This window comes from Synchiropus splendidus, chromosome 5 (assembly GCF_027744825.2).
Source record: "Synchiropus splendidus isolate RoL2022-P1 chromosome 5, RoL_Sspl_1.0, whole genome shotgun sequence".
NCBI classification, from domain to species: Eukaryota; Metazoa; Chordata; class Actinopteri; order Syngnathiformes; family Callionymidae; genus Synchiropus; species Synchiropus splendidus.
In genome coordinates, this window is record NC_071338.1 from 5,005,173 (window position 1) to 5,016,771 (window position 11,599).

Sequence of the window (11,599 nt, forward strand, 5' to 3'; positions counted from 1 at the left end):
ATGGTAAGTGCGTTATTGAGCAAGTCAGAGTAAAAAGCAGTCAGCTGGAGTAATGCTTGTTTATTTCCATGATCTATGTCTTTAATTTCCTCTCCGACCTTGACACATTTATTCACACTTTGAGTATGACTTCTTGACTTTCTGATTGATATCGTTCATTTTACTGGGACACTGAATATTTGAAGCTGAAAAAAGAGTCAAAATATTTCAGTCAAATAATTGTTTTCATCAGCCTCTCTGAAGAAGGTGGTTTATATACCTTAAAACTGTAGGACTACATTGAAACATCTTATGCATCCTTTCACAAACTTCTCAGCATACTTTTTTGGAAATGTGGTAACTTATCCAGACTGAATTGAGGAGACTTGTTGATAGGGCACTCATCTTTTCAGCGGTGCCCATAAATTACAGTCGAGGTATCTGTGATGGCCCCTCTGCACATCTGACAGGGTGCTGAAGTATGAAGTGCAGTATTTCCATGCTTTTTCTTCATGATATCATGTTTGCTATGACATAGACCACTCCTTCCTGCAGCTTAACACCATTATTCTGCCACCATCAAACTCCACATTAGGAATGGTGTACTCAGGCTAAGTCAACATAAGTGAGAAAATGGCATAAATTCATGACATTGATTAGCCACTTTATTTAAATAAGCAATATAAAAAGTGATGAATTCACAGACACACAGATGTGTTTTCAAGCTGACTCCATCACGTCACACTGAGAGGCAACTTTCAGGAAACCGTTTTCCCCAGGAGGAAATCTGCATACTCTCTTCTTCTCAGCACTCGCTGCATTTTGAACGTATTTGGAGAAGTGTTGGAGAAGTCCATCATTTTCTTCCGAAGCTCCTTGAATGCACCTTCAGCAACCAGCTGTACCCTCATTGGCCCAATGCTGCCCTTGATTCGGAAAGATTTGTAGATGTTCGATTCCTGCTGGAGACAAATGTCCAGCTGAAAGAGGACAAAGGAGAGTGAGACACAGAGAGAGTGGGGGGAAATGTTTATGGAGGGGTGTCTTATAGAGTATATATTCATCACTCCACAGCAAGTGGTGTTTTGGCCTTTTGTCAATCTGTTTCTGTAAAAATCTATCAGAATTGAAGCATTGAGGAAGTCAATGAAGTGAATAGCATCAAATTATTTCCAAAACATCTTCACCAAGACAGTGAAAATGTTCCCCTAAAGACTCAACTACAGTAGCCTTCACCATTCAGAAAGCCAAGATGTCATCTACTTAATTCTAGCCAGATAGCAAAAGGACTCGACTTCACAGAGTGGAAAAAAACGTAACGTATTGCGTTTGCGACACTGTCGTGATCTGTTTGTTACTGAACGTTTGTTACTGTGGACATTCAATGGTGGTGCAAACGTGCTGTTATTAAGTGCCACACACATTCCCATGATGTGGAGGAAGAGCCGAGGACTCCGAGGAAGTAACCAAGATACGCTCAGTAGCCTAGATAGCGACCGCATGACGGCCTAATATCACCATGATGGAATCACGCAACACATGTCGGTGTGTTCACAGCATTTTAGCCGCTCTGACTCAAAGCACAAGCCTTGCTGGTTCATGAGTAATGCTACCTTTGTTAGCTAAGCTAACTACTATACCAAATAATACTAAGCAACAAACACAGCGGTAACAGTCATGAACAGAATATCAGTCCCTACTGATCTAATCCTTGTTCTTTTCATTATCCATCTTTTTTTCTGGATGAGCAATACAACAATCCTGTTCCTGCAATGTGGATTTAGAATACGTGTGGTCCTCCAAATATCCTTCTGAAACTTGCCGAGTCTGGTGAAGCAGCGATAACCATTAGCGGCACATGGGTTTATAATGTGATCGTAAAATGTGAAAGGCAGAGCAGTTTCTTGTCCCTTATTGGCCAAGGAGTTTCAAGATGGTGCATTACTATGGAGCGTCGACCTCAGTTTCTACATGTGCAAATGTAAGGCTTGTGGACGCTGTGAAAGTCAAAACACAAGAGCGTTTGAGGCAAAAATGAAACCATCAAAATGTAGTAAGAAGCAAACTTGTGATTTGACTGGTGTCACTGACAGACAGCAGAGACGGCAGTGAAGAATATCTTCCAAACCCATCTAACTGTCAAAACTGCCAGATGATTCTTTGTAACTTCCTATAGGCAGACACGTCTCACACACAGGTGACAGCATGCTACACTTCCCAGCCATGTCATGTATTCCATGTGAGTAAAAATGAGAAGACTACTAAAAACGGAACAGATTGGTTTTCACCTTGTATCTCTGCTCCTCAGTCAGGTTCCTCACTCCTCTTAGTTCTAGAAAGACCTGGTAGTGAGGATCTGAGCCCCCTATTGAATCTCCTGGAACCACAACAAAGCAAGAGAATCTTTTGTGAGTCCAACCACACTCAAATCCTGCAGTGATAGATAGTGATAGAGTTACCCAGGATTCCGCTCTCAGCACAGCAGTAGTCCACCAGCTGACACCCGGGCCACAGAGCAACTGACTTCTTCAGCGCAGCGAGAAATACAGTTTCAGACACTTTCTCTCCTCGAACGTTCAACATCTGCCCACGTCTGATGAAGAAAAATGGAGAGAGACACAGACAAAATGGATTGATGGATGTTGAAAACATCCTTTGTTGCATGCACAGGGACCAGTGCAAATGGAAAAATGTGTGATCTGAATGAAAATGCTTCATTCAAACACATCTTTCCAAATAAAATGAACAGATTCAGATTGGTGTGAATGGAATTTTGTTCAGCTCGAGAGGGATAGATGTGTTGATCAGTCAGTATGCATTGTCTCTCAGTGCGTTTTGAGAGAGCGTGCCAGAAGGCTCTGAGATATTTGTAGCTTCATGTTCACATCAACAACATACCGTTGCTGTGAAGTGATGCCTTTTTATTCAGGAGTACATTGTTAATAAAAATAATTACATGACAAAATATGATCATTAATCATTACACATGACTTGAAACATTCAGGTGAACACCATCGAATGAATGAAGGTCTCAAAATGTACCTGTATTGAAACTCCACAATGGGACACTGGTTATGGAATCCAACTACCTTCACAATGTCTCCGATGCGATACCTGAAACATGAATAAAGTGTGCAGTTGGCTCATGATGGTACAGTTTTAACATATCACATAATGCAGCGCCTATAACAACATTGATGAGGCATTTCTGGAACAAAAGCATATCTGGGAACTGATGGAGATGCACCGAAATGCACCTGTGGCGCAGCCAGAAGCCACAAGAACTAGTTGGTGTGAAATGAGTCCTTCAAATGGCAGTTTGAAAATGGTACTTAAAAGGTCCAAACCTGAAGAGTCCGGAGGCATTAGTGATGACAAGCTCATAACTGTCTCCCTCCTTCACCTCGTCCATCAGCAGAGTTTGAGGAGCATCTTCGTCCAGGCTCTTCTCGGGCAGGAACTCGCAGAACATGGAGCGAGGACACAACAGGTAGCAGCGCTTCTGCTGCAGCGGCCACAGATTGACTCCAATCAGACCTGCGCAAGCCCACAGTTTAACCTCCTCAGGTCAAGAGCGTGGGGAAACGGTGAATAATTTTTTGAACGCCATTCAGTTGTAGACAACAGGAAATCCCCACTATTCTGAAATTCCCATGATTCTGTTTACTTTTTTTATATGCTAATTGAGTGGTTTTTGTCTGTGTTTAATATCCTAAATTTGATCTGAAAAACATTGAAATTATTACTTTTTCATCAAAAGAAAGGCCTGTCCAAGCTTCAGGACTACATGCCGCAGCAGAAATTTAGAAAGGGAACTAGTGGAGGCACTTTTACAGGACAGTTTCCCAGCAAAAATGGAAACACTTACCTTCAGTGGCAGCATAGAAGGGTGAGTAGAAAGGGACTCCTTGGCAGAAGCTCTCCCTCAACATTTCGCCATAGATCTGATTAGAGCCTGAATCTACAGCCAGGACAAGATGCAGGTGAGGCCACAGGCGTTTGGCAATGCCCCCGATTCCCATCAAGAATTGAGCCCTGAGCTCAGCAGCTCTCTTTGGGTCAGGGTTAATAACAGCCTCCAGTTTGGCTCGGACATCATCCTCCAGAGCCAGAGTGTGGCTGACCGTCCCTTTCTCGATGTCCTCAACCAGCTCCTGCCAGCGCTCCTGCAGGACACAGATGCGGTCAGAGCCAGATCAACCTGGAAGTGACATCTCTACAAGCTAGCTACAATTATCTTCATTTTCATTGCTAATAATTCTTGTTAATTTTATCAAATTATATGTTAAAAAATTAAAAAGATAAGCGTCTTTGAGTGACGCTGATATGCTCAATAGGAGTCCTATATAATTGTATGTATCATTTATAATTTAAATTGCCAGGTTCGATCCTCTTTAATACTGGTTAAATGGCTGAGACACAGCTCACTTTCTGCCAGAGATGACGGACATCGCTCCAGAGCAAATAAGTAAATCAATCAATTCACCCACATGCATCATTGTGAGTTCCAGTTGTTCATGTGTACATCAGCCAGTGTTGACTAGGATCATAACAACGTGAAACGGTGACCTAACTAACTTGAATCAGACAGTACGTCTCTGATCTGAGGCGAAATCTCTGCGGCGGCTTGGTCTGATAAGGAGGTGGGTGGGTTCAGAGATGTGACGTCGCAGACACGGAACAAGTTAATAAAGCAATCTTCATGATGAGGGACTTACTGCATCATGGAAATGAGAACAATTGAAACACATGCGTGAGTCAGGAAAGTTGGACTGGCAGGCATGTTCGTCTACAATTGTTCAATTGTGTCAGAATTAGTTTGCCATAGACAAACAGTGCCTCTTAGCGTCTGACAAAGATATTACATCAAAGTACAATGATGGGACTCTACAAATCAACAATCGCAGAGCTCAAGTCACTGACACTATCATGCGTTTTGCGAATGATGGTAGGATATTTAGATCTTAATGGTTACATGAGATTTGAAGTCACTGCAACTCCAGCCCCGCATGCATTAAATACAAGGTGTGCTTTCCAAAGCTGGCCAGGTGAAGAGAGCTCTGACCTAAAAACATCACTGGGAAAGAGCAATGGCCTCTTTTATAAAACTATGCATAGGGAAGCACACTACGGTTGATGTACACAGAAAACACAGTTTGTGCGTACAAACTATCTATAAAAAGCACATGCACATGTCCTTTACCTGCTTAGTGTTCAGTATAAAGTCTTCTTTAGCATAAATAACAACGTAGACCTAGACTTGGTGCACACAACTTTAGAAGTAAAATGTTAAAAGGAGAAAAATACCTCCTTTGTCCACATTTGGCTTAGTTGGGATCATTTGGCCGGTCCTAACAAGTTTAAGCCTCAATTTGAGAGTTAAAACTAACAAAATAACTTGGTCATTATAAATTTAAATTTGGTAAAGGGTCCCAGTTAAGGTTATTCATTTGTTTTGGATGGTTAGGTTTAGAGCGAGAGGCCGGGGAAAGCATTATGGCAATGAGAAGTGACTGAGTGTGGGCAAGTTCTGTGGGGCAATATTAATTAAGCATACATTTGTTTTTGTTTTTCAAATACAAATTTTAAATAGTGTGCAGTGAAATCTGTAAATATCTAATTATTATTACTGTGCAAAGTGTGCGCAGTACCTAAAGGGTCACTGCTGACGTGGAGGCGTGTAAATTTTGTCAACTTAGTTTTTTATCAATCCAAAACATTGCACAACCTTCTTTAGTGGATACACAACATTTATAAATGAGGCCCAAGGACTCGCCGAGAGTATTCCACTTACGCAATCACATGATTTCTTTAGTGGAAAATCTCATCCTGCACTCAGATTCAATAAACATTCAGTACACGGAACTACAGTCATTACTTGCAAGGCAGTGAAGGCATAGAAAACCGTGGAGGCAAAGTTGGACTCCAGAGTTCCTACGCAGGGATCTTTCAGGGCAAAGAGCAGATGCAGGTACAGAGCGTCTCTCTCACTGGTGACCTGTGGCGACAAATACTTTTTGGGACACGTATGATACAGTCATAAAATAATAATCCCGGTTGGCTTGTTTGTACCTCGTAGGCTGGGGCTGGTGTGGTATAGAGGTTGAGCATGCTGCGTGAAGATGCTGGTGTGGAAGAATTTGGCCCAATGGGAATTCCAGCTTCAGACTGACGAAAGGTTGGAGTATAGAAGAATTTTGTTGTGCGTTGGAGACTGTCTGTGGATGGAAATGCCTGTCGCATGGCATCTAAACATACAGCAACACCCTGGAAGGTAAAAAACACATGTGACGTACCTATATACCTGAGAGAGAAAGAAAAATACACATAAATACATAAAACAAACAGACTCTATTTCTACTGTACCTTAAAACATTCAATTGAAATGCGTGAAAAAAATTCCCCTGATTAAAAAAATAAATGGCGTAACTCACCTGCATGAAGAATTCAGTGTTGGTGGCCTTGGTGCTGAGAAGCATTGCACTGGCTCCAGAAGTCCCAGAGGTCATGGCCAATATAAGTGGCTTTTCAGAGATGATCACCTTCTCTTCTCCAGCAGCAACTCGTCTTATAAGTTCCCGATAGTGCTCATACGTGGTGATGGGGTGACGGGCCCGGAACGAATCAATGTCTGGAAAAATGACCCAGAAAGGGGGAAAGCCCACTGAATTTTAGTCCATGACCAACCTCTAACTGAAGCACTTGTCAGAAAACTCAATGAAGTGTCTTTCCACCCTCTCCCCCACATGTCAGGAAGCCAGGTGGAAGTGAGATGGGCACAGAAGGAAAGGAGCAACTGCAGCTGTCTTGCGCTCCATCCCCTTCTCTAAGGGGCCGTTCCCAGATTCTGGACACCCACATCCCACCAAGGGGTTGTTTCCCAGAAAGACAAAGCAAATTCAGCAGGGCTGCAACTAACAATCATTTTGCTAGTCGACTACACATCCTGAATGTAAATGTATGTAAATTGTTGGAAACACTTCTATAGTGTTAAATGATGCTTTTGAAATGTTATAATTCAAAAAGTGTTGTGATGAGTGTTTTTTGCACACCTTTTTTCACCATCAACAGGTACTGTTGCTTGGAAACCATGGCCAGAAGGGCTGCACATCATGAATTGTCTTCAGTGACCTTAGGTCACACTTTTGCTCTCTTGGATAAAGTTGACTTCCTGTCTCTATAATTTCAAAGATGAGTGTAATTAGATAAACTTGCACCCGAAGGGTGTCGGCGAGGACGAAAGGGAAGGTGCACAAAACAGCGGTCATGCCAGCAATGTTGTATGGTTTGGAAACAGTGGCACTGAGGAAAAGACAGGAGGCAGAGCTGGAGGTAGCAGAGATGAAGATGCTGAGGTTCTCTCTCAGAGTGAGCAAGACGGATAGGATCAGGAACCAGTATATCAGAGGGACAGCACATGTCAGGTGTTTAGATGATGACTAGATGATGAAGTCAGAGAGGCTAGATTGAGATGGTTTGGACATGTACAGAGGAGAGATAGACAGTACATTAGTAGGAAGATGTGGAGGTTGGAACTGCCAGGCAGAAGGTGGAGAGGAAGGCCAAAGAGGAGATTTATGGATGTGGTGAATTTTTATTTATTCATTTATTTTAAATTTGCTTTTGTATTGTTGCTGTAACTTCAACTGACAAACTTACTGTATGTCAGTCTAAGTTACTGTATTAAATTACTGTATGTAATTACCCACTTGCAAACCCCATCTTGGATGTGTATAGTTACTATTGGAAACGTTTTTTTTTTGTAAAACGGGTAAAACGAGAAAAAAAATTACAGTGGGAGCACAAACATGCTAACACGAATATGCCAACAGAAACTGGTTTGAACAGAACTAGTTTTTGGCCACTGTCAACTACGTACAAGAAACAAGGAAAGTCATCGCAAACAGTATTAAGTTCAGGAGGCAAATACTTAATTCACACAGGGTCATGTTGGTTTGGATTTCTTTCCCTTAAAATGCAAAAAAAAAAAAAAAAAAGAAAAAAAAAGAAACGAAAGAAAATAATTTCTGTGTTTCTGTTCTTGCTTTTATGTTAGAAAGTTCTGGATAAATATAGATTAGAATTTGCAAAACTGATTGTGCCTCAATGTTTATGTGGCTCAGTTACTATGGCACCATTATGAGCGATCGAGAGTGTGCTGGCACCCTGTCAACAGCCCGTGTACCTGTGACTGACTCGAGGTCATACTGTTTTCCATAAGTCGTCTCCTGGTTCCGCCTCAGTCTCCTCAGCAGGGTTTGCTCTTGAACCCTCCTCACATTCAGCGTGTCGGCTTCCAGCTTCCGCCGCTGTCGTCTCCCGATCCAGCCGACTGCTTTGGTCGCCAGATATTGTCCAAGAAGACCGGCCACAGTGCGATGTTCACCCTTCATCTTGGAGCTGATGTCCCTCCAGATCAGAGCCATGCTCACCAGCGAACCCACACCGAGGACAGCGGGCAGAGCAGCGGGCATACCTGCAGGACAAACTGGGTTACACAACCAGTGCAAGTTCGGCCACGTCCACGAGGGGCGCTACAGCAGAACATGCAGTCAATAAAGCGTGCGAGCAAGCGCTTCTCAATTCTAGTGACCTGTGTCTAGTCTGTAGGAGGTTCTCTATCCGAGGAGATGGTAATGAAAGTAGCTTCGGCGAAACATTATTACCTATATGAAGAATATGGACACTGTACTTCCTGTATGTCACTTTATGAGCAACAACAGTCACTATTACTATAACGAGAATGTCTAAAGTGTGACAGATTCTGAAGCCATATTGAAGCGCGTGTGTGCGTGCTGTATCCACACTGCTGCCACCCTGAAAATGTGGAGAAACACGACGCGACTACCACCGTTTGGGTGCAATGTCACTATCGCGTGGAGGTAGCAGCCCTTGTGCAAGAGTTTATTTTCCTTCTTACATCTATCGACTCACCTCCCGTGTAGCCAAGAAAGGCGACAGCAATCGAAATCGCCGTCCAGCAGAAGGAAATAGGGACTCCCAACCAGGAGACAGCCATTTATGGTTCTAATGTAGAGTTAGTATAACATTATATTGCTTTTTTTTATTTTCCATATGGTGCTTGAATGCGGACACGGATTTGTGAAAAGCAGTTCAGTCTTCGCAACTGCGCGCTGTCTCTTCCGTGTTTGTATCACGTGTTGCGTTCATGGTCTTCTGTAAAAAAAAAAAACTAAAAAAAAAAACTTTTCTTCATTATTTAAATAGTTATTCACTATACTAGTTTAAAACGTGGCATATATCGTAATAAAATGCATTATATAGTAATAATAATGAAACACGATAATAGCATTAAATATATAATTCACATAAAGTTTGTACTCATACATTCCAAGCTCATTATTGATACCTTCAAAATACTTCTGAATCCGAATGTGAATCCAGCCAAATTTACACAGCTGGTCCTTCACCCATTCTCAACCAAATTTTACACAACAACATTTCAAAAGGGTCAAATGAAAGTTAAACAGCAGTAGCATTCTCTCAGCCTTAACACAATTTGTTAAGGAGCGTTCAAAGTTATGAATACATAATTCAAACACTGTTATAGCTGCCTATTAAGTATCTTCAAAAAATATTGAAGTGCAGTTCAAAAACAGCATCAGATGTTTATCCAGCTGGTTATTAACACAGAACACCTTTTCAGTCCCAGCAATGGTTCTATCCACAGCAACACCGCAGTCTGATCTAGTTCCTCTCTCCTCTTTTGAAGGAGCAGGGTCACAGATGACACCATTGTAGTGAACAGCGAGACATGCAACAACATTACTTGTTTGATGGGAACAAAAAGGGGGTTCTATTTGTTCTACTGCCACTGGTGGAGAGACACAGTCATCATGTTCAAGTGGATCATTAGAGCTTTGATTTGATTTGGTGTACAAAACATGTAACTCCATCTTTCATTATACAATGCTTTTATTCATGGTGGAAGCAGATGAAATGCTGATGACACCGTGTGTCCGCCTGGAGTTTAGAGAGACAACATGATCTGCAGAGTTCAAACTGTCCATGTTAGCACAAGAGCAATATTGAAAACAATCACTGCACATGAATGTCTGTGAGTGTGTGTGAACCAACTTGAAAAGTGATGCAGTCAATCTCAATCATACACATAACACTTGCTCCTTCTTCAGAGAAAATAAACACATCAATATAAGAATGGGATTAAGAATTTGGGTTTACCAGGAGAACCCACCTCAAAAATCTGGATCCCAGTCACTGCAACTCCAAGAACAACCAAACTTTGAAATGTCATTTGATCCTGCAGTTAAAGCAAAAATGTGAAACACTAAACAAATACAATGTGAATATGAAACAGAAAATAAAATAAGTCAATATTAATATAAGAGGATATCATCATCACCTACAGGTACTGATTCCCAGCAGGAAAACTGTCTCTTGGAGGAAAATAACTTCTGTGTTTGCTGGTGCTTTCATCAAGACTCTCCCAGTCTCCCTGCTTGCACAAGCTTACACACGCTGCAAGCTGGACGAAGGGCACCTTCTGCTGGCCACTGTCGGAGTGCAGCACCTTCTGACAGAGATCAGAGTAGTAGAGCCGCAGCATCTTTCTGCTGTTGAAATAGCAATCAGTTTACACACCAACGTGCACGCAGTGAGAGCAGGTACCGTATGAGAAGTCCATTCTCTAGATAATACAGTGTCCTGGCAGTTGTTTGGCAGCAGAATCGAGATGCTGTCAGTGTTTCTCTATAAGAAAATATCTCAGCTCATCTTAGATCACATTTGCAAAAAGGTCATTTGCACTAAAGGAGCCCACACACACTGTCGAAGTTGTAGCTCATGACATTGAAAATATGTTTTGAGAGTTCAACGGCATGCACACTGTCATGAACTGCAACAAACGCTACATCAAAAAACATGAAGCAAGTCTCTGTGCAATGTAAGTAGCGAAAGAAGAAGCAGATCAACACAAACTCACTGAGACAGAGACATGCAGATGTTGCATATTGTGTAGAAGGACATGCATGTGCCGGGTTTACTTCATGATCTCAGCAGTTTCGGCTCATTGTTTTTGTCCTGCAGTTGTCCTCCTCCGGTGAAGGTGGATGTCATATGTTCATCATGTTCTTCATCATCTACATCAAAACTGTGCATCCTGCGCCAACCAGCTATGTGGAGTTTTACATCGACTCTTCACCCCGGGTCTCAGCCTCCAGAGGGTCCCCAGTAATGTGGAAGACATCATGCCTGGTCCCAGTTCCGAAGACGCCCCATCCCAGTGGAAATAAGGACTATAGACCGGTGGCTTTGACATCACATGTCATGAAGACCCTGGAGCGCCTGATTCTCAATCAGCTCCGGCCCATGGTCACAGCATCTCTAGACCCCCTCCAGTTCACCTACCAGCCCCACCTGGGAGTAAATGATGCCATCATCGACCTGCTGAACCGGGTCTACACTCACCTGGACCAGCCTGTCAGCTGGGTGAGAATAATGTTCTTTGATTTCTCCAGTGCCTTTGATACCATCAAGCCAGCTCTGCTGGGATGAAACTGACAGAGATGCAGGTCGATGCCCCCCTTGTGTCCTGGATTATGGACTACCAGATGGGTAGACCACAATACGTGCGCCAGCA

At 42.5% G+C, this 11,599-nt stretch overlaps 1 protein-coding gene across 2 annotated transcripts; it reads right to left on the bottom strand.

Annotated features, from left to right (window-relative positions):
* Positions 1 to 622: 622 nt before the first annotated feature.
* Positions 623 to 9,117, bottom strand: ghdc (GH3 domain containing). Of its 2 annotated transcripts, none has more exons than XM_053865315.1 (11): positions 8,914 to 9,117; positions 8,165 to 8,455; positions 6,414 to 6,610; positions 6,052 to 6,246; positions 5,858 to 5,977; positions 3,848 to 4,145; positions 3,327 to 3,516; positions 3,022 to 3,093; positions 2,439 to 2,572; positions 2,268 to 2,356; positions 623 to 959 (listed from the first exon to the last, which is right to left on the bottom strand). In XM_053865315.1, the coding sequence occupies exons 1-11, from the start codon at positions 8,996 to 8,998 to the stop codon at positions 738 to 740; spliced, it is 1,893 nt and encodes a 630-aa protein (XP_053721290.1). In that variant the 5' UTR covers positions 8,999 to 9,117; the 3' UTR covers positions 623 to 737. The 2 variants fall into 2 exon arrangements, with proteins under 2 accessions (XP_053721290.1, XP_053721291.1); XM_053865316.1 differs by lacking the exon at positions 8,914 to 9,117 and adding an exon at positions 7,032 to 7,156 and having other exon boundaries at positions 8,165 to 8,303.
* Between the last annotated feature and the right edge of the window lie 2,482 nt (positions 9,118 to 11,599).